Consider the following 22,950-nt stretch of genomic DNA (forward strand, 5'->3'; position numbering starts at 1 on the left):
GAATAGTAGTAGTACTAGTAGTAGTAATAGTAGTAGTAGTAGTAGTAGTAGTAGTATGGTCACAGTTTGGAGTTCGTAGTTCGTTATGTCAAACAAGCAAGCATTCAAATGCAACTGCAAAGTCTTTTGCAGAGATGGCTAGAGATCTTGTACAAAAACACCTTTTGCGTGACAGACATTATGCTGTACTGCAGTAAGTGCTGACAAGTACAATAACGTTTGAAGGCAATGCATTGTGGACTCCCTCTTAAGTTAGAAGAGGTCACAAGCAACAATGGATCAGGCGATAAATAACATGTTTGTGATTTGGGGGGGGGGCTGGGGTAGTGTGAAAATTTCATAGATGTACCATGCAATCACTAAACAGCAACTGCTTAAACAGCAAGACACCAACATCCAACATAACCAAGTAACAACTCAGGGAGTCCAGGACGCAGGTACCTTAAAACGGTAGTGATGTTTGTGTAACTGTAGCTGCATCCCTATTATGACAAACATTTCACAGACCATAACATGAGGACGAAAGAGGAATAAAAAAAATCAAAAAAAAAAAAAAAAAAAATCAAAAAAAAAAATCAAGAAGACAGTTAAACCAACATAACAGAGGAATGCCTATACCAAAAACTTGTAGTGAAGGTTCATGCTCCACAGTGTAACCGTTAAGAGTAGATACACTGGACAGGTTTCAGTGAAAGCCACAGACAACAGAGGGGGCATTCCCAACGTATGGGTGCTTATGATGAGGTAAAGCTTCAGAGGTTTAAAATAACTTATCATGGAAATCATGGAATACATGATTATAATGGAATACAATCAGAAACAAAAGGATGCTGCAGAAGACCAATGAGTTGTCCAGCTGTCCAGTGCATCTCTACTTCTCCCTTCTTATTACAAGTTTTCACAAGTCTGGCTCAAAAAACTAACAAGCAACTTGAACTTCACATTAAAATTCTGATTATAATTCCTATCTTTTTTTTCTTTTTCTTTTTTTGGTCTGAACAGAACACATACAATATCATCAAGTCCTGTTTTTAAAGTCAGGGAATATAAAGTGATAAGGACTCTGGACACAAACAAAAGGAAACAAAAAAACATGTTCAGGGAACATGTTTTCAAACTTTACCATTTTTCGTTAGGTGGTAAAGTTTACATTATACCGGCCCACCAATCAGCACAAGCTTTCCTTGCAAACCACAAGAACCTTCCTCAGTGTCAGAGTCATTGGCCAAAACTCCATCGAAAGAGTGGATTTCTTTGTCTGGACTTAATATAATTCATAATTTGTTTTATACAGCAAAAGAAAACTCAAAAGTGAAATAATTTAGTATGCTATATATCTTAAGTACATCTTTTTAAAAACTTTGGTTATGAACTTGTCTAGCAATGTTTGTTAGTTAGCTCTGTTCTCCTCAACATTCATAAGATCTTTGGAACACTATACATCTATACTAACTAACCACTAGTTGCTCCAGGCTGGAAGCTACAGTACACTTTGAGGTGGGGGCCACACTGAGCAGGGCACCCAAAAAGCTATATTTGACGAGTAAAAACAACAGCTAAAAACAATATTAATGTGTAAAATCTATGAGCATTAAAAACCTGTGTTGAGAGATGGGCAGGTTAAAGCATTAGGTGAAAAGTTACCATAATCTACACACTTTTTACAATTAATTACATAGGAACTTTCAACTAATCAACATAGAGTTCGTAAGAGTAATCAGAGGTAGCGAGGTCACAAGCCTATATAAATAGACTCTCTTTTTTCTGAGGGGAGGAAAGCTATACAGACAAAAAAATAAACGTACCCACTGAACATAACGTTCAATCTAAAACACCCTCTTCTTACCCCCATTAAACTAACCCCACCCCAACCCACCCCAACCCAAATCCCTCCCCTCCACAAGAAAAATCCCAAGACCTTCCAGTTAAAACATTCACTGAAACATTACAAGTTTTTTAAGTAAAACAAGTACCTCAAGGGGTTCATCTTTCTAACCAGGATTCACTCCTGGTAGCACTAGCAGGCAAAACTGAAAACAACCGATAATCCTCTCTGTTACTGTGAACAGCTGTAGAGAGGACTTTGAGTATTTGTTGTTTGTAAAAACTAAAACTTAATCCAATGTCATCCCACCATGAACCTTCTTTCAGGACTTTCAGTTAAAGCATTGAGATGGTCCCAAACCCCATTACCCCTCCTCTTACATACAGATCCCCATCACCAACATAACAAAGGATATAAAGCTGTCTGGGTAGAAATAATCTTTTTGCTGAATTATTGCCAGTATTGTTTGCATGGGTTTTTGGTCAAAATAGCACTGGAGTAGAGAGGGGACTCTTGAGTCAATCAGCTTGAGGGACAATCTGAAAAACTCAGACTCAATGCGCAAAGGTAGAAGGTAGAAAGGCTGCTGAGGGGTATGAGGTGAGGGGGCTTGACATTATATCAGTACCCACATTCACATTTGACAGACTTACAATACAGACCAGAAGTCATGCCACTCCACCATGGCTTTGTGACTTTGGAGAGAGACAGGAGTAATTGTCCCTCTAGAACTCCTGAGAGGTGAGCAGACGTCACTTGATATAAATGATGACACGATCCTCGAATCAACAAGATCCCACCGTCACCAAGAGCCCACTTCGGCTAACAGCTACATCATTCACTTAGCCAGGGCGTCATAAACTGGAATTATTATGTTGAACTGTGTGTGTCTGCATGTGAATGCGTACATGTGCGTTTCTTTGCTGTTGAGATGGGAAAAAGACAGAAATGTTTTTTTCTATTCCCAGAGTTCTTTGGCTTGATGCATTTCTATGAGGGTGAGGTGTGCATTCTCAGGTGACTGATGAGGTTGCGCTGCTGGGTAAACTTCCCCCCACATAGCTGGCATTCATAGGGCTTCTCCCCAGAGTGGACACGCATGTGCTCTGTCAGACGGTACTGGCGTGTGAAACGCATGCCACACTCTTCACATGCAAACGGCTTGAGCCCAAGGTGGCTGCGCATGTGGCGTGTCATGGTGCCCCTCTGGGTGAACATTTTACCACAGATGTTGCAGGGGAAAGGCCTGGTCAGCCAATGGCTCTTTTCATGTTGTCTCAGCGTTGCCGGGTCTTTGTAGCTCTTACTGCAGACTGTACACTTGAATGGGCGCGTTTCAGAGCCAAAGGTGGAGGGGCCCACAGGGGCAGAAAGGTCCTCTGCTTCCTCCTCATCTTCCTCTTTCACGAAGGTCCCTCCCTCCTCTTTGATATAGAGCTCATCCTCAGTGTGTGTCTCCACGTGAGCATTGAGCTGCTCAGAACTAGGGAAGCCCTTACCACAGGGAATGCACACATAGAGGTTGTCTCCGAATGCTGGTTCAAAACCTTCCTGCCGGTACACGTAGTTGGCACCGTGTCCCCCTCCTGTTCCTCCTCCACCTCCTGCACTCTCTCCGTCACTCTGCCCACTCTCATCACTGTGATCCTGGCCATTCTCTCCCCCTTCTTCCTCATCTTTACACTGTAAGGACTGGTCAGAGGTGAAGCTGCTACCACTGCCCCCTCCAACCCCAGAGGAGCGGCCATCTTTAGGACCCACAATCACCCCATTAACCAGTGGCCTGTCATGATCTTCAGACTTCAACCCTGATGCCTCTCTCTTAGGCCATTCATTCTTCCGAGCACCCTGCCGGGATTTCTTCTGAGGCGGAGGGCCTTCAGGCTGGTTTTGGGTTTCCTCTGAGGTTTTAGAGGAGTTGTTTATCTCTAGGGTCTCTGAGCCACAGGTGTCTCCACCTGGTAGGGTGGTAGAGGAGTCATCCAGTGAGGCACTGTTGGTTGTGGATACTGAGGCAGATTGAGGGGACTCTTGGGAGTTGCTGTGTGGGCTTAGGGCATCAGTGGCTGTGCCCGCAGAGGGAGGGCTCTTCTTGGACAGGTCTAGTCCAAGGTCTGGTTCCCCAGCACTTCCTCCACTGCTGAGGTTACCATTACTGCTGCCATTCCCCCCATTCCCATTCCTCCCAGAGCTGCCAACAAACATTTCGTCGTCTGAGAGCTTGTCCCGAAGGCCTTCATCTGGCTGTGGCTGGTCGGCATCAGAAGGGGTCGGAGGATAGTGGTTTTTAGGGCCAGCAGGGGTAGAAGAGGAAAGGCGCTGGTTGTTGAGGCGTAAGCGGCTAAGGGGACCTGGAGTGGAGGGTTTACCTGGCAGGGGTTTCCCACCACTGCGCTTGAGCTTCTTTCTGCACAGAGCAGCGAGGTCATGGAGCTGGAGGTAGCTGGCTGCGGTTAAGAGGGCACTGAAGTTCTGCTCACTGCTCTGGTCCGACGAGGACAGGAGCTTCCCAGTGTAGATGAAGTCCAGAACTTGTCTGAATACAGAGGGGTTAACCATCTCTGTGTCGAGGTTAATGAGGTTATCGTGGAGGACCAAAGATTTGAAGTAGATGCTGCTTGCCGCCAGGATGTTCTTGTGGGCACGGAAGAGCGCATTCTCCACCACGATGATAACATCACACAGGAAGCCCTTGGCTCTCTGCTGGTTGAGTTGCAGCAGCAGTTGTTTGGCATGATTTGGCAGTTCCATTTCCACCTTCCTTCTTTCCTTCTCTCTCTCTCTTCCTACACGAGCAACACCTGAAGCTGAAAGAAAACAATTTAAAAAAGATGGTTAATTTTGCATCATAGGCATGAAGAAGTATTACATGATACATGATTGCTCAATACAGTGTGTAAGCCAGAGCAAAAAAATGAAAGAAGTGCAATGTATAAGGAAAAGTAAAAATAAAAATCGTGACCAAGCAGTTTTGTTGTATTTGCTTGGTCAACGCAGCATGCACAGGCTTGGTGGCAAAACAGAGTTCACATTGTTCAAAGGTAATGTGTTTGATTGAATTCCTAGTTTACGGCATCTCTCAGTCGGATTATGGTTTAAAACAGATATATAAGCGACAATTACATGGCTTGCATGTCTGACACGTCTAACAATTAAACTGCATGAGTTATGACTCCCACTGTGAGTACATCAATCTAAGCTTTTAGCTCTCGAGGGGAAATTAGCAAACTGTTAGCACAGCGTGCCACATAATCACACGGCAGCTTAGAAACTGGAACCCCTCCTTCCCTCTCATCGTCCTTTTTAAACAAATTGCAACCCTACATGGATCAAGTTCTGATCTTACACATTGCCACTGTTCTGGCACAAAAGCCAAATGGGCGGAGTAGAAGAAAGGGTAAAGTAACAACTTTTCTAAGGTGTCTCCCCTCAGCTTCTCTTCCCTATCTTCGCAGAGTAACTCTAGTTTCGGTGGGGTGCCCTCTTTGGAAACTCGGCTCTCTCTAGTCGCCATTAGGTCATGGTAATGTCAGCCCTGCCCTATTGTCTCGGGGTGGGGGTCGGTGGCACAGCAGGACCGGGGGGAGGGATTAGGTGACACCTGAGCAGGTAAAACTACACAGGAGCTAGGGCAGGGGGGTGGTGGCTCAAAGACAAGGACAGCAACACCTGATCCTCCGAGAGGCCCTCATTTATGGAATTAGGACAGATGAATATCATTCACTGTTAAACTACATAGTGATGACCTATAACATACGACAGTGCTCCACTTCTAGTCAGACACGGAAAACACAAATTTTGTTACAGAAATTTCATGGAATAGATGCAAAAGGCCTACACACAGCACGATGGTAACAGTCGTAGTGTGATTTAGATGAAGCAGCACGATCTGTTCTTGACTCATGTTTAACATGTTCTTAAAACCCTGGGCATGCTGGGAAAATGGACACACATCTTTAATGCCCCTGATCAGAGCAGGGTATACCGCATTATAGGAGATTACACAGTAATGCAGAGAAATGCTTAACTCAAGCCATAAATACATGTGAAAATGTGCCATTTCAACCTCATGCCAACCTACAGATTTACTGAAAAACATGTTTCATAACACACAGCAGAAAAGAAGGGAGTGGTTCCTAAACTCAGCAAAAGTACCAGAAGACACAAGATTGAACTCTGTGTCAAAACCCTTTCTGGAAGGGTGGAGTGGGGAGGGGAAGAGTTCATTTGAAGGCTGAAATTCACAAAAAACAAGTAGTTCAGATTCACCAAGAATGTATCTGTTCTGATCTGTTCAATCAATCGAGTGTAAATAAATCAGGTTTCAGCAAGCTTACGTTGGAATTTGAAATTTCCAGCATAATGAAATACTCCATCACAAATTTTTTTAGCAAAACACTGAATATACTGGCAAAGGGCGTACAGTTAAGCTCTTCAATCAATACACAGACTTTGGTGAGAGAATTGACTGACATAGAAACCCACAAAAACTGCCGCTGAAGAAGGTGACAACATATAAGGGGAATTTGTTTGGGATGAATGTTGAGAACAACACTGTTGTGTCTATTGCAGGCAACACTGAACATTGTGCAAGAACAAGGTGAAAATTGTTAACTGGAGATGGTTGGCTGATGTATCAAAGCCAGTGCTGTTGGAACAGTCTGGGTAGCTGATACAATCAGCTGAAGTGATCATTACTCTCAGGTCCAGGCCTGGGCTTGCCTCGTCTGCTTTGACACTTCTTCTCATGGTCTTTTTCCCCTCCCCCGTCTTTCCTCTGCTGCTCTCCTCCTTTCCCTCTATCCTCCCACCCTCACCAGCCTCTCACCGGGTATGCAGACACATCCCAGGAACAGCTCGTTGTCCCCAACGTGAATTATAATGAGCTATTCTGGAATACATAACCCAGATCTGCAGTTAATCGCAGAATGTGCTACAGAGGTGTACGGCACTCAACCCTGCAGGCAGTAATGGAGAAGAGGGCTGCTAGAGAAAGAAGGGCCTCTGCTATGATGCCAGCCAGGAAGCCATATATCAGTCAAGTCTCTCTCTTAACATACACACACACACCTCTGCAGGCTTTATGGGGGGATTCAAGAGGCTTTTCCAGCAGACCGACATAAAAAGGGGGCTGGGTTTAGAGTAAAAAGCCAGCTCAGGAGGAAAAAAAAAAAAAAAAAAAGAGAGCCCTCCCCCCACCCCCACCCCTCCTCTTCTCATCCCTCGTTCTCTCTCTCTCCCCCCCCCCATTACCGACACCGCTACCCTCTCCCCCTGGCCCCTCCAGTGCTGTGCTGTGCCGGCTGGATTCCAGGGAGCTGCTAATGGATTACGGCTGATCTATATGCAGCTAGGGTGGGACACGTGTAGGCCCAGCTCCCCTTCCAATGGTTCTGCCCAGGAAAGCAGGCTTAATACCACAGGGGACAGACAGGCCAGGCCCATCATGGCAGCTCCATCTGAGGGTGTATGGTGCTCTTTGCAGTTTGTAGAAACATTTTCAGTACCATATCTACACCATGTTCTGTTACAGCATCACAGCCTCACAGTTACAGTGTAAAGTCAGGGATGGATGACCGATTAGAAAGACGACCCTACTAGAACAGCTAGAATGATGTTTCCAGTATGCAAGATGACCAGTTCATATGTATAATGTTACGTAGTTGACGAGCAGCATTTTCTGCAGGGTTGGATCCCTGTATTTTTAAACCCTCTGCAAAGACTGGCATGGAGGTCGAGAGATGGCAAGATAGTTGAGCAGGAGGGTCGTGAGAAACAATACTTGCTCTGACCAAATATGGCACCACATACCAACCAAAGACAGCTATGAGCTCGTAGTGCAGACTGGGAAAGATGTTGCCCTTCAAGCACAGGCACAGGATCAGCTTACCTTGCCTGCAGTGTTAACCTTTACAAAAACTGACTGTGGCTTAATGATAAAGTGGCAAACCTCACTTTAAAAACACTGCTTAGCCTCAACCTTGACTTGTTTCAGTAGCCTGCTGATGAGGAGATGAGCAGAGAGGTATGTTTACACAGACTTGACAGACATGATCAGGATAACATATCCGTGTGCAAATTCGGGACCGAAAACTAGGGTGCGTCAAAGTGCCCCCAGCACTGAATTAATGTCAGTCTCCTCTCAATTGAGCTAGTCATACCAAAGATCTGGATGATCTGGTTTGACTTCATTTGCTGCTGCCTGTCATTGCATCCTTTTTCCAAGGAGTTTATGGATTAAACAGTGAGCTAGTAAACCTTTCAGAGTCAGTGTTCATACAGCGAAGGTGAGCAAGAGAGCAGTGGGCTGTGGCACTAATCTCCTGAACAGAGGGTAAAGAGCCAGGAGAGAGGGCAGAGGTGAGGCAAAGTCCTGTGGCGCAATAACAAAACACACCCTACTACTGTGAAAGGTCATCTGCTAAACAACCAATAGAAAACAAGGATTTAAAAAGCATATTCAACCCAGGCTTTGTGGCAGGGTTATCTTTCACAGCCATTCCTTCAAACAATATACAGTACTGACTTTGTGGAACTGTGTAGATGGTCACATTGTGCAGGGGAAGATGGGCAGAAGAGACAAATACACAGGTAAAGACTGAAGCAGACAGAGAAAGAGAGCCAATTATGTACACGAGCAAAAGGCCTCCCTGTGTGCGCACATTCACAGAGACAGTGCACTTAAACACATTCACACAGCACACACTTAAATACACACACACCCAGAGAGTATGCTGGTGGGCAGAGGGAGTGGGGGAGGGGTTAGGGGGATGGTACAAAGCCAGTTTGAAATACAAACACTGAGCAACCACCTCTGAGCCATTTCAACATGGCTGACGCTGCTGCATGGGTATGGTTGATCCATGCAGGACTCATGGGTATTGCAATTATCTGAGTTTCAGTTCTCTCGTAAGTGAAAGGACCGCTCACAATACAATGAGGAGATTAAAACAGAGCAGCTGTGCTTTTTCGGCTGCCCACTCTATACGTTCCTTTTCACCTGTGCTGCATCAGAAACGCCATGAAGCTCTCTCTAATTATTTGGTCATGATTTCATTTTAGAAACTTTGGTCCACAGCAATTTGTTTAAACGCGCATATAAAAATATAGGTTACTGCTGCTAATCAGGTTAAGGCAGGAAATTGGTGAATGTGTTTATATGCGCCACAGTAACCTGGTGACTGTAAAACCTGCAGTTCCAGGAAGGTGGTCTGTCAGTAATTCCCCCCATATGTCTTTTAAAACCATCATATTTGAAGTATATTAGTGACACAAATGGTATACAGTTCAGCCGTTCGACTGGTTACATGCACTTTTAAAAGTAGTAATGTTTTCTTCAATCCCACCACACTGCCCCACACCCAGCAATACTTCCCTGTCTGAAGTCTTTGTGATGCACATAGGCAAAGAAAAAAATTACACGGCAAAGAAATCATGTTTCTGCAGGTGAAATCTAGCTGTGTTAACCAGGGTTTCCTTAATCCCTTACCTCATTTTAATGAAACCTGGCTTCTTGTTTCCATATTATTTGGGTTAGTTATGTGTATGTAAACACACTGAGCATGACCAAATGTCTCCTAAATAAGCAATTTAGAAAAGAAAAACTTTAGTGCAATCTCTTTTTTTATAACAAGACATACAGTCTGAACCACAGTACTACTATAGAAGTATAGTACTGTGGTTCCATGGAGAGCAGATCATACCCAACCAGAAACTACAGAAGGTGAAATAAGTGAAATCACCTGCTGTGGTCTTTGTTTGAAATACAAACCTGCCAATACTTGTGTCTCCATGGCAAATGGTTGAATAACTCTGATGCACAGCATATTGTGGAATTCTGGACAATGATCCAACTCTGGTTATAATCTCTTAAAAAGATGCAGAGGAGAAATCCTGCTGTCCAAGGCTCAAACATATTAAGACAAGAGGGTAAAGACTGATCTGCCTTGTCTTGGAGACATGAATTTCTGCAGAACTGTTTGGATACAAATGCTAGAGAACAGGTGCATGACCCTTGTGCTGCAAGGCTGAAGGGGGAAGTACATGAATTACAGTGTCCCTGCTGCAGTCTGGGTAGAACCCTTCCAATTAAGACTCATTTTCTGTCAGGCAGTTCAGCCTTGTTACAGACAAACAAGTCCTGCCCAGGGTGCAGTGGAATGAAAAGAACCCAGTCCATTTCATCACAGGAGGGGGCCAGTAGTTGCTGCCTACCACAGTGTGCCAGTTCTGTGCAGCAGGGGAAGAAAATGCAAGGCTCTCTCTCGCATACACACAAGCACACAAATTCTCCTACATGTGCACAACTCAACCTGTAATCAAACCATGGATCAGTTAGTGTGCAAATTCATTCCTTTCTCTAAAAAAAAAAAAAAACCCCACCTGTCTAAAGACACCTTTTAAATTGCAGGATTTTCTTGCAGCAAGGCATCAACTAGATTTTTCTAAAGAGTTTTCCCTTATATGATGAAGCAGCAGTATGTGTCTCTTTTCCTCGATCACAACTTAACAGGCCATGAATGAATTTGCACGATGGTGTGCATATCATCCACAGGTAACACTAGATGTTGAAGCCACAGCAAAGTCTAGAGGGAGTAACAGGAATACAAGTATACTCTCTCATGCGTACAAACCCCCCAAAAAACAAAAGCACAAACACCCAAAACTTCAAAACCCCGCCCCTTCACAATTATTGCCATTACAGAGCTGGATGCAATAACTTAAACTGGGTACAATCCCCTCCTTTTTACATTAAGACTGTGGCAAACTCCCATTTAAAATCACTTTAGCACTTTATTGAACTTATCTATTGGCATGGGACCAATAATAATTAAATAATGGATACCATATTGTTGATGTCCAATTAGAAAGACAGGCAGGACAGGGCAGAATGCCAGATTTGATAATGGTTACAGGTTTTAATACCCTAAAAAGGCATAATGAGTTCTTAAAGGACCAGTGTGTAGGATTTAGTAGCATCGAGCGGTGACGTCGCTGGTTGCAACTAACTGAACACCGCTTGCATCAGTATTTGACGACTTGGGAATGAGAACGTGCTGTGAAATGTGCAGGAGAAACTCTCAAAAACGTGAGAGGCCCTATCTACAGCCAGTATGTGGTTTGTGGATAAAAAGAGCTCATTCTAAGGTAACAAAAACACAACTATTCCTATTTACAGTTGATTATACACTAATGAAAAGATGGCTATGAATATTATATTCAATTCCTGCCAACAGAGCGTCCTAAATGCTCCACATTACATTATCTGCCTGTGTTACAGCTATGTTGGATTTGTAGTGCCTTATGGAGATTTCACCTTTTGATTGTTAATAAAATTGCTATAAATAAATAGTTTAAAAATGTCTAAAAGCCTATTCACTTGATTATTGTGAGCATATTTAACACAATAAAGTGTGCAAACAATCGCCAACTAACCAACCAGGAAGTACCAACATAATGTGAGCAGGCTGAGCAGTATATGTGACTCATCCTATATGTTCAGGTTTGACAGAATTTCTCTGAGCATCAAATCAAGTTGTGAATCAGTTTCTTATAGTAAAGTCCTTTCAAATACCTTAATGAACATATCTTGATTTAGCTAACTTTATTTAATAACAAAGGAATAGACATTCTAATAACTTGAAAGCATGAATGTGTCTAATTTGTTAATAATAAAAAAAAAGAGAAAGTTATATGTAAGACTGACATCTGTGCCACGGGTTTATGTATGAGTGCATCTACATTCTGGGTCCTACATGCTGTACTGTATTTTGTGTGTCAGTCGCTGTATCCAAAGAGCTTGCTGGAGAAATTAAATAAAGACAGGAGACTTTCACTGAGGCTACCAGCAACACTGGCTTGCAATTGGCACATACTGTACCCGACTGTGTACCCTCACAGAGTAATCAAGTAATCAGCCACTTCACTAACAAGTAAACATATGATTGGTATGATAAAGTAACCTCTGTCTTAGGAGAATGAACTCTGTTGATGAGATAAACCCCCAACCAGTAAAAAGAAACAGCAGATCCACATGACCTGGAGCCTAATGCTTTGGCTAAGGACAGAGGGCATGTTGGGTAAGGAGAGATCCTGTATGGTCCAAGGTTTTACAGAGCTGTCCCCCTCTCCCTCCCTCCTCCTCCAGCCTTTAAACACTACATAACCTTCTGGCTATCAGCACTACATTCCACAGACCGTTTCTTCTTCTTAAAGAACAACAACCACCCTGCCCCGAGGTGCTTTAGCCACTCAACGAACCAAACTGCCCCTCGAACAGGCGGCACAGACCAGAACAGACGGATCCATATAGATACGACAGCCTAGCACAATCTATAAGTCCTCGTCTAATATGTCAGCAGAACATATAGCCTAAGTAGCCTTACTGCATTGTGCTGCCCACACACACCACTGTAAGCCATGATCACAATGTACACACAGGATACCGTGCGTGTGTTGAGAAGGGGAAGGGACAAGTAGGGTGAGGCGAGACCAACCGGCTGATCATGAGGATCATGAGGCGTACACACGGGCCTCAAATTACCCTTCAGGCCCCACTTTGTAGTCCATAGTAATCAATGAAACTAGTCACACTGATCAGTTGACTAGACTTGGTCATTTTAATGGCCTAAATTAACTTGTTCAACACTTATCATAAGATTACAAATATATATATATTGACAGCTACAATGCGCAGATGGTTGGGCAATAAAACAAGAAGCAAAAGAGCACAACGGTTACTTTGTTACACTTGTTTTCCTTTCTTTAAGGTGTTTTGGTAGAGATTGCTACACATTTGCCAAACAGCCTAAGTAAAACATCTTCAGTGTTATATTTAATCTACTATCCGAAAGATAAGAGATCAATTAAAATTCAATGCTGTATCGTCACTCACACAAGTTCTTAATTTCTGCATACCTGCAATAATGGGATTACTTGAACTAAACACTTAGCACAGTCAGGCTTCAAAGCTTATTGCTGTTACAGATACAGCACAGTCATCATCAAATGCAGACCAGGAGCTTTACAAGCCTCACCAAATAAGATCATGTATATATTACGTGTAAAATGTATTTGGATGCAACTCATCAAGCCTCCAAAATCTTGTGCTTTGTGCCTTGTGCCAACTGTATTGTTAAAAATTGCAATTGCACACTTTAACTACTCTTCTGGGTGGGTGTAACCAGCCAAGATATAGTCCTATAATCTTCATATTGTAGGCTACGGTACCCTGCAACACTGAAAAAGATAAGAGGTTGTGAAAGTCCAGGATTTACCTTCATATTGCTCAAATGTTGTGTCTAAACTTTCCTAAGACAAGAGACTAAAAAGTCTGAAAAAGTCTCAACATCTATGGAAAGCAACATTTTCCAAAACTCCCAACAAAACAGCTCTTTAAAATGAGCTCACGCCAACAACTGCCCTGAATGTATTCAATCCAAAAGAATAAAAACACATAACATTGTGGGATTCAGCCACAAACAGGATTGTGCAGTGCCACCTTTGTCATGTATGAAACCAACTAAAACGATTGTGGCTACCCAACACACATTGAGGATCTCAAGTGAGGATCTCATTTAACACAAGCACGAAGAGTGACACACGTGATACAAAAGAGAGTTTACCATTATAATACTATCTCACATGTTGTTAGCATGTATAACAGGCACACCAGTCCTGCGTCTTATCACAAGTACATCTGGCGTATTGTGTATTTTTTTCTTAGTTGAAACTGCGCAGCGTGAAAACAGACCTACAATGGAAATGTTTTTACACAACTAAACATTTGGTTACACAAAAACAGCAGCCAGTCAAGGGAACCCACATTACTGACATTCTTGTGCCTTATTATCTCCATGCCCCTTGGTACTTTAACAACACCAATCACCTGAGAAGCCAAGCAGCCTTCACACCTGACTGCATAACATTGTTTTATTAGTTACCAAGTGATTTGTAGTTGTCATGAATTAGAGTTTAATAATCAAGATATCCAACATACTGATGTAGCTTTTTTTGGGGGGGGGGATTTATCAGACTAGTGATTTACACCTGGAAATCCACACAATGCAACACTGTTTCTATTAAAGCACAGCAGCTTTTGGGTCACGATGTAACGTTACACCCACACTGTAGCCGATCACAAAGATGGTCGATGTATAGCAGTACTACCTATAGGCTAAAAAGACATACACAATCCTCCTGCATCGATACAAATTCACCTTAACAAGACACCGTTTTAAACCAGAAAGTAGCTGCGTCTTCATATTGTATTGAGAATATTTACAAGTAAATCCTGTTACATTAATTTTAATTAGCCCCACCTAAGACCAAGGTGGCTTACCCTACATATAAACAATGCAGTTTACACTATAGGTATCGAGTGGGGCATCTCTATGATTATCATAATAATGGCGCAAAATAGCCTACCGTGCGTAAAATCCCCCAAACCAGTCGCGTTTCATTTATCACACAGTGGGAAATCTACTGCTATTGGAAAATAATAAAATAAATAAATACCTGTGTTTTGATTGCACGAAGGGGGGGCGATCGATTTAAATTAAATCTCCAGCTCATTACCCCCCTTACATTCATGTAAACAATTCATTCAACATATCGGATTATGAAAAAACAGGGTGTAAACGGGGTAAAGTGTGGAAACATTTGTAACATCTCTGAAGCGCTGCGACGAGCCGTTCGTGGATCCTTTCTGTCGCCTAACGTGCTTTGCCAGCCTGGTAATTATTTTGGTGTACACACACTCGTCCTGTGGGGCATCTCTTACATGACCCCCGACGCCAAAATACGGCCACAATTTAGCTTGCGGTTTCGAGCAGGAGCCGCGATATGCTCGAACAAATGAAGTGGGATCCCTCGGCTTGCCAAGCAGGCTGGTAGAGCCAGAACAGGCACCAGCGGAGCCCCCTTTTTTTTTTTTTGTTGGCACGCCGTGGAAAAAAACACCACGGTAACGCCGAAAAAAACGTTTGCGATCCTTGCAGCGGCGGCGAGAAAAAAACCGATCCGCTCAGAACAGACACGAAAGTAGACCCGTTACACATTCGCAATCCGCGTTAAAGAGAAAATATTTCTTTTAAATACCTTATTACATCGGTAGGATCGTTCTCAAGCGTTCTTTACCATCCTCTTGCTCATCTCACAGCCTTCGGGACGCCATGTTGCAAGCTTATGACGTTAGGCTTCCTCACCCCTGACCCACATTTGAATAGAAACCAGCCCAGAGTGCAGCAGAGAAAACATCCCACTGTGGGAGGGTTTGGCCACTCTCTCTCAGCCCGAGACCCCTGGCAACTTTACCTGCAAGATGGAAGAGAGAGAGAGAAAGGCAGAGGGAGGGATATGCCGTGTTTAGACTGTGGTTTTTAAGGGCCTTCTTCTACCTGCAGCACGACTCAGCCATGATCCTACACTGCTGAATGAATGCAGGTCCGCGCTGCGAAAGATGTCTGACTTGACATGTATTTTTGTGTAATGTCAAAGGCCTGATTCTCTCATTTAAAATAATTATTAAACAATTTTATTATTTTATGAGAGGGACTGCAGATAAAAACAAGTGCCAGTGGAGCTGTGTTTAAATAAAGTGGTGACAGGCAGCAGGGATTTCCATTTTTTTAATATAAAATGTTTAATTAAGGCTTTAAGGAAAGCAAATAAATTATGTTGTATTATATATCCAGGTTTAAATATAGATAGCATTGCACTTGTTACACCACCTGCAAGCTCAAGAGTCTTTATATGTAGACTGCGGTTTGATATGCAGAGTATTTAATGCGCACATTGCAATCATCATAGAAAGCTGCACCAACCCTGTTTATTCTCAAATTAGTTTATCAGCTGGATTTAAGATCATTTTAAATTTGAAACCTCAAAGCCATGACAGATCTCCATATGACTGGTGGCCAGATTATTTAGAAGTATCAGCAGAAAGGAAAAGAAAGAGGTGGCTGTGGTTCAGAAATTGGGCACCAGATGTGCGGAAGTGTGGCGATCTGGTGGCTCCTCCTTTTAGCACAGAGGACCCAGACCCAGCCCTCAGCCAATAGCAAAGAAGGATACAACCAAGCGATGGCTCTCACCTACATACCACTTATTGGGAACTTTATTAACGACATTACTTTGATGATGGCGCCCGGCTTGCAGCTAGTAGTGTATATGTGTGCCCAATCGCCTGTAAGCTGCTGCAGGGATACAGACTGATGCAGATATTGTATCAGTCCAGTCTACCATGCTTCATGCTTATGGTTCACATTCCATGGATATTGAAGTTATGGCGCTGTGCCAAAGTGCTCTTCTGACACTGTGCGGTTGCCGCGGAAACTGCATCATCTGCAGGGAAGATGTGCACATGGAGTTGCATAATCAAGGTAGTCAGACGGGCTCTCTGTGTTTCTGTATACAGCCGATCAGTTTGAACACAGCTGGTTCCCCTTTTGTTAAGTTTGCGTTCAAATTGTTAAGTTTACTTCAACTTCGAATTAAAACACCAGGTCATACACATATTTTACATTTAAATGTTTTCCAAGAGAATAGAAATATAAAGATGTTGACAAAGAAAATCAACATGGCTGAAAGTAATCATAAAACGTTGGCACAGTTAAGTTATTGACGACCTTTAATGTTTGTTTCTTGAGATGTATACAGATGTAGTATAAAACTAGATTCAGTGTTCATTTGTTTTTTCCCCCATTACTTCTGTGTGGAACATTTAGACTAAACATTTAACAAATCATTAAATATTAAAGATTATTGCCATTTGAGACTAACAATGGAAAAAATGAGGTGTAAAACAGTCGTCAGATGTGCTGAGTATGATAAAAAAACAAAAAAAAAAACAACCTTTCCAACATCTTCCAAGAAACCCAAAGCCCGAACTTGTCCTCATCATTTGTATACATGATGAAACATTCCTCATCAATCTTTAATTTGTTTATTTATGTTGGCATGAATTTACAATCATAGACATCGATCCAACTTTAAAATTACCCCGCGGGGAGCGGGTGTGTATTGGGCCAAGTCGTCCAAGATTCCGTCTGATGAAGGGAATGAAAGAGAAGGGGGAAAAAAAACATGTATGGATCAATTTTAAGATTCAATTGCTTATGATCAAACTAACTCAATACTTAAGACATTTGCCCTGGTGTTTTCACGACAAACAAAACAAATAATTAAGAATTTCAAGCAAGATCCAACAAAAAAAGAACATAATTAACAAAACATGCAAATATGTCATAAAACACAAACTGTGCATATGTGAGCTACAATATATTCATGTCCACAAGTCGTGATGTTGATGGGGCATTCAGAATATTGTCATAAATACATTATATTTTGGATATTTTGGATGAGTGTTTTTCTTGATTAAACATAATAAAAAGACATTTTTCTGCAAAATCTAAAAGGTGATTCTGGGCTCTTATATATTTTTTAAAACTTTAACTATCATGAAAAGCATATTTAGATAACGGTGATGTGTAACGTGCAGACTCCTCAAACATCAACATCCTCTCACCTCTGCGCGCTGCAGGGTCTCCACACTTTGGTGAGCAGCGTCTCTCTGAGCCCAGCGCACCCTCTGATGTACAGCAGGGGGGTCAGGGAAGCGTTAATTCGGGGCAAAATGCGAAGAGGGTCAGTGCCTTCATTCTTAAAGTTGTAACAGGGCGAACGGACGAAATGACAGGCCGTAATATGACAGAATATAGGCAGCCACGTCCCTAAGAAGAACACAGCCACCACCAGTATGAGATACACTGACGAGCGCTTGTTGTCTCTCTCCTCAGAGGGCGGCTCCCTCTCCAGCTGGAACCTGGCTATGATGAACAGCCTAACATTCAGCCCTATCATTATAATCACTGTGGTTATGTTCCCCGCAAACGTACCAATGCTCGTGATCTGTTTGGCTATCCCGACTGTGACCAGGTTGTGCGCAGCCACGATCAAGAATGCGTAAAGCCAGTACGAGAAGATGATGAGCAGGGTCTTGTTTCGGGTCATGTGCTGGGAGTATTTAAAAGGTGACACCACTGCGTGGTACCTGTCTGCCTGCGCTGCCAGGATGGCCATGTAAGACAGCCCTAGAAACGTGGGCACGATGAAAAAGGTTCTCGTAGGGGAGTCGTAGCTGTCCCTCACATCGAGCACGCCGACATAATAATAGGACACGCCGGTGCAGATGTCACTGAGGCAGGTGCTCAGCATGTACATGAAGCGGTTCTCCCTGCGCAGTGTCTTGTTCAGCAGTATGGACAGAAACACAGACACGTTGAGGAAAATGATGGTCGCAGCCAGGAGAATGCTGAAAAGCACCATCAACACATTGCCAAAGCTGGTGGGGGGCATAACCAGAGACAGACCCTGGCTGCGGTTGCTCATCGGTGCGGAGAAAAGCGTGTGTGCAACAGAATGATTCAGTTCTTCACTGCAAAGGGAAGCAATGCAGCTGAGGGGGTTTCTACCTGTGCTCTGGTTTATGTAGACACACAGGAAGACGTCGACCTCGGTGACTTTAATTCCCATGGACAACAAGTCAACAAGCTCCTGGAAAAAACAGAGGCCGTCGACTTATTCAAATGACTTCATTAATAGGCCTGAATAACAACAATTTGACTTAATTCATCTTTTATCTGTATCTCATTGCACTGATAAAGTTTATGTTACCCTCACACCTTACAGTCCTGACTTCAGTACTTTTATATCAGAGTTGAAGAACATAAACTGATTATATAATTTGCAGGTTTTCCAAAACTTCACTCACAGCATCAAAGGCCCTTCAGCATGTGCAATAAACCAAACTTTTTAGCTTTGCTTTTTATCTAGAATCTGTTATTCCAAATCAAATACAATTTTATTATCATTAGCAAATTTAAATAGTCTTTCTCTTTCTAGAGTCTGTTGCTGAATGTATGCTAAATGTTTGACAACTGTACAGGTTTTCTGCCCTCCTCTCTCTCTCTCTCTCTCTCTCTCTCTCTCTCTCTCTTTCTCTCTCTCTCTCTTATATAATTCTTCATATTATTATTATCTTTTTTTATGACACGTTGACTTCTCAGCACCTCAGCTGTATGAAAGCTGTCAGAAACATTTATAAGTCAACGTCAGCCTCTGAAGCTCATTTAAATTTTAGGACACAAGAAAGAAAGTAAAGTAAAATAGGAACCTGCAAATCTGGGACTGCCATAAACATTAGTTTCATCTGTTGCTTTAGGAAAACTTAAGAACAACACAGAGAAGAAGCCGCCTCACTCTTATGACACCTAACTTGTCTGTGCCAAACTGTTGACTTTTTAGAGATACGTGATTCTCACATAACAGCGGCACTACAAACATTAAGATCTAATGATGCATTGCTGTAGATTAAACTACCCAACAGTATATTAAGTATAGTTAAAATGATCTCAACCTGAAACATCTCCAGCAGTGAAATGCAACACACACATCAATGCAGCAGTGATATTAATCAAAAACATCATATATAATACTAAAACACTAACAGCTACCTTTTTTCTTATTTTTCCACTTTTGATACTAGATACATTTTTTAGTATAATATAATAGTTTTACTTCAGTACAGCTTTGAATGGATGACTTTTACTTGTGATGGATTATTTTCACACTGTGGTATTAGTACTTTTACTTAACTTAAAGATTTGAATATTTCTTAATTTATTTGGATTACTGCCAACAGTAGACAGAAGTCTTTTGGCCTTATAATGAAAAAATGGCTTACTGCTCCCTCTAGTGGCTGAAACACACATTGACTTTAGTCAGTTACTGTAGGGTAAAAGTTCATCTAATGATTCAATAACAGGACATATACAGTATGTCTTAATGTAACAAAGCATTTAAAATGAGCAAATAATTGTACAATTCAATGACTAATTAATTTTTCATGATTGAAATGAGCACTTCAGTGTTTGGATGAAATACAGTATGTAGAGCCCTATGGCTATGATCAATGTCTATACTATTTAATAACTGAAAACAGGGTTAAAGAGGACAAAACATAGACACGTAAGAACGGAATCATTTTCCATTACAACTGTGTTGTGATAAAAAGGAAGGCCTCAAACGACTCCTGCAGAGACAAGAACTTTCTCATTACACAGATGTCTCGATTAATCAACACATTTAGTTTTTTTGTTGAAGAATATCTCTGTTGATTTAGAAGAGATACAATTTCAGGATTCAGGAGCACTTTATGGAGAATTAGCATGAATTTATGCATGAAAAAGAATGAATTTATTCATGTAGCACTTCATTAACTATCAGTAATGTACAAGAATTAACAGTGTCTAATGCATGATTTAATGCAATCATCATGATTTCTGAGTTACTAATGATGATTATGTCTTCTTCATAATTAAGTCTGCCGTTAAAGGGACAGGACACAGTGTGGATATGTATTCAAGTCCATGTGGTGTCTTGTTTGTGGCTCTTCAATCTAGTCTGTATTCGACACTGATAAAAAAAAAACCATGGTTTACTTTACTTATTATTTTTTAACAAGCAAATTACCTCCTTTTGGGCATTGTTCTTAGATATTACTGTTGAAGTGCCTGGTTATGTTTTTGTGAATGAAGCAACTGTGAAAAGACCATAGGCCTCTGCAGTACATTTTGTGACCACATTCAGTGACCTTGGTGTCATGTTGCCAAAACAATCCATAAATGCTTAATACATTTTATTTCATATATCCGTGGTGAATATGAGCCAGGTCACTACTTTAGCTGAAGGGCCACTAACATGATGAAGTAATGAAGAAGTGTGTGTTAGTTTTTTGCCCTGTCTCAGACTTGAAGAAGACATGAACATCGAATAACTCTTAAAAATTATGATTGAAACACCTCAGTTGTTGTATTACTTGATGTTCTTGCATTAAATCAGGCATGAAATTGTATTAATTTCTCTGATAGTCCATTAGCACTACATGAGTTAGTTCATTCTTTTTTTTTTATGCATAAATGTATGCACGATTTCATGATAATACCCTCACCATTAAGTGGGGTCTTTACGGGGTCATCCTGAACCATGTAGAACTCAGACTTAAAGGTGAAAGAGGACATTTTAGGCCGCACCAGATTACCCAGAACGCGTTATGGAAACCACAGGACGCACAAACAAGTGACTGATCACCATTACCGAACACTTCTGGGACTTCTTGTGATTAGGCCTCATTTATTCTTTCCATATGTCTGTCATGCGTCACCCTAACATTACACTTGTTTATGCTAAAGCCTATGTCCTCTAGAGATCAAGGAGGTTCGCTCAAATCCTGACAAGTTGCACCTTTCATCTATAAATATAATGGACGCTCGTCTTCTGGCGGAGCGTCAGGATGCTCCTTAACGCCACCGTCCCTCTGTCGGTGGATTTCGACACACCGGAGGACTTCCTCATCTTCATATTCCATATCCTGTTCGCCACGAGTGCCGTGCTCGTCGCCGGCTCCGTGGTCATCGGGATATCCTCAACCCGGTCCCTGCGAGGCCAGAACCGTTTTATATTCATGCTGAACACCAGCATCAGTGACACTCTGACCGGCTTATCGGTCTACTACCTCGGCCTCTTCGACGTCCAAGAGGGCTATCCCTCAAGGAACGGGACTTACTATATCTTACCCTCATTTCTAGGAGTCAACGTGTTGACCTTCCTCTTCGCTCAGTTTGACCGGTACTTCGCTGTGTGCCACCCTTTCTTTTACCACCGCTACATAACGAGGGCGTTTGTCATTGGGCTTTGCGCGTTTTGCTGGATTTACACCTACACCATCCTCACGGTGCAGAACATGGTGCCCATTTCAAAGGCGGCTCAAATAAACGCGTTTGGTGTAATTGCTCTGCAGATTATTGTTCTCATTAAAGTGTTGATGACAATTAAATTATACATCATAGCCAGGAATCAGCTGGTGAGAGAGGCGCCCAGCGCCGAGAGAGACAACAAGAAGGAGTCGTTACGCATCATTGTGTTTGTGGTTATTTGCTTCTTGGCTCTGTGGTGTCCATCCTTTGTCAATATAATAGTCAGACAGTTGACTAGCAAAGGTATGAGGTTTAGGAATGAAGCCACTAACCTGTTTGCTATCATGGCACGCCTGAACGCGCTGGTCACGCCGGCTCTGTACATCTGGGGTAGTCCGGCGCTGCGTGGGGCCGTGTGGAGAACAGTGTGGAGGAGGGTCTGCCCCTGGCGGATGGTAAGGTAAGAGTCGGTCTCAACACTTAGTGATTCAAAATGACACTACTTTGGTATTTTCCGTGTCTTACCAACTGTGTAGTAGTTGGAATGAATTAGAATGTTGTGTGAATAATAAATATTATGTACATTAACTCTCTCTCTCTCTCTCTCTCTCTCTTACAGAATTGGCTTAAACGTTGATGGACTGACAAACAAAATAGCCTTATGAAATTACCAGCATCAATATCATAAGGAGAATTAGATAAATAGCCAGATCAAGTGGCTGCCGTGAGGATTGCAAGTGTTTCAGTCGCTTTTGAATGCATGTGAGTTCTCAATCCTCCTGTTTTAAATGTTTGAAAAAAGAAACAAAACACACCTGATAGATTGGGCTGCTGAGCTTTTTTTGTGTGGAAATTCAGGTGTGATGTCAAAGGTGAAATATGGACTGTATTTGAGATTAGGTATGCCATTACTGTATCTGCCATTGCCACATATTTCGAGGGTCCTCCATTAGTTTGGGGCTAAGCCCACTGATTCTGACATTTCATTTGGAAACAAGGTACCTGTCATGACGCTTTTAACAGAATAAAAATGTTAATTTTGGATAGTCTTTGGATCTTTTGATTATATTGAAACTTGTAACTGGGTTGTGTTCTTTTGTTGTGCTGTCAAACGATTAAAATAGGCTATTTAATCACAAGTAATCGCATTAATGTCATAGTTAACTCGCAATTAATCGCACATTTTTATCTATTGTAAATGTCCCTTGATTTCTTTTTGTCCCATTATTTTCTCTTATTCTAATGCTCTTATCAACATAGAAAAGTGGATCGGCTTGCTTTGTGCAAATGTTGTTTTTATTGAAAAATCATCCATTGTCGCCTGGCTTTGACGGTGGGGAGGAGAATTCGCGTCAGTTTGGCCTCAAGTGG

At 42.1% G+C, this 22,950-nt stretch overlaps 3 protein-coding genes across 4 annotated transcripts; 1 reads left to right on the forward strand and 2 right to left on the reverse strand.

Annotated features, from left to right (window-relative positions):
- Positions 1-1,893: 1,893 nt before the first annotated feature.
- Positions 1,894-21,928, reverse strand: LOC127376413 (hypermethylated in cancer 2 protein-like). Of its 2 annotated transcripts, XM_051423302.1 has the most exons (3): positions 21,912-21,928; positions 14,924-15,139; positions 1,894-4,632 (listed from the first exon to the last, which is right to left on the reverse strand). In XM_051423302.1, the coding sequence occupies exon 3, from the start codon at positions 4,574-4,576 to the stop codon at positions 2,816-2,818; it is 1,761 nt and encodes a 586-aa protein (XP_051279262.1). In that variant the 5' UTR covers positions 4,577-4,632; positions 14,924-15,139; positions 21,912-21,928; the 3' UTR covers positions 1,894-2,815. The 2 variants fall into 2 exon arrangements, with proteins under 2 accessions (XP_051279262.1, XP_051279263.1); XM_051423303.1 differs by lacking the exons at positions 14,924-15,139; positions 21,912-21,928 and adding an exon at positions 14,342-14,836.
- LOC127376414 (adenosine receptor A2b-like) lies at positions 16,437-18,600 on the reverse strand. Its single transcript, XM_051423305.1, has 2 exons — positions 17,352-18,600; positions 16,437-16,872 (listed from the first exon to the last, which is right to left on the reverse strand). The coding sequence occupies exons 1-2, from the start codon at positions 18,356-18,358 to the stop codon at positions 16,770-16,772; spliced, it is 1,110 nt and encodes a 369-aa protein (XP_051279265.1). The 5' UTR covers positions 18,359-18,600; the 3' UTR covers positions 16,437-16,769.
- LOC127376415 (G-protein coupled receptor 15-like) lies at positions 21,139-22,621 on the forward strand. The gene is made up of 2 exons (XM_051423306.1): positions 21,139-22,039; positions 22,199-22,621. The coding sequence occupies exons 1-2, from the start codon at positions 21,177-21,179 to the stop codon at positions 22,242-22,244; spliced, it is 909 nt and encodes a 302-aa protein (XP_051279266.1). The 5' UTR covers positions 21,139-21,176; the 3' UTR covers positions 22,245-22,621.
- Positions 22,622-22,950: the final 329 nt, after the last annotated feature.

This window comes from Dicentrarchus labrax, unplaced genomic scaffold, assembly GCF_905237075.1.
Source record: "Dicentrarchus labrax unplaced genomic scaffold, dlabrax2021, whole genome shotgun sequence".
Lineage (NCBI taxonomy): Eukaryota > Metazoa > Chordata > Actinopteri > Moronidae > Dicentrarchus > Dicentrarchus labrax.

Bases quoted from the DNA above. Each gene is read 5' to 3' on its own strand.
- LOC127376413 (XM_051423302.1), bottom strand. From the start codon at position 4,576: ATGGAACTGCCAAATCATGCCAAACAACTGCTGCTGCAACTCAACCAG.
- LOC127376414 (XM_051423305.1), bottom strand. From the start codon at position 18,358: ATGGGAATTAAAGTCACCGAGGTCGACGTCTTCCTGTGTGTCTACATA. The intron at 16,873-17,351 runs GTGAGAGGATGT...TCCCTTCATCAG, and splicing joins AGACCCTGCAGCGCGCAGAG to ACGGAATCTTGGACGACTTG.
- LOC127376415 (XM_051423306.1), top strand. From the start codon at position 21,177: ATGCTCCTTAACGCCACCGTCCCTCTGTCGGTGGATTTCGACACACCG. The intron at 22,040-22,198 runs GTAAGAGTCGGT...TCTCTCTTACAG, and splicing joins TGCCCCTGGCGGATGGTAAG to AATTGGCTTAAACGTTGATG.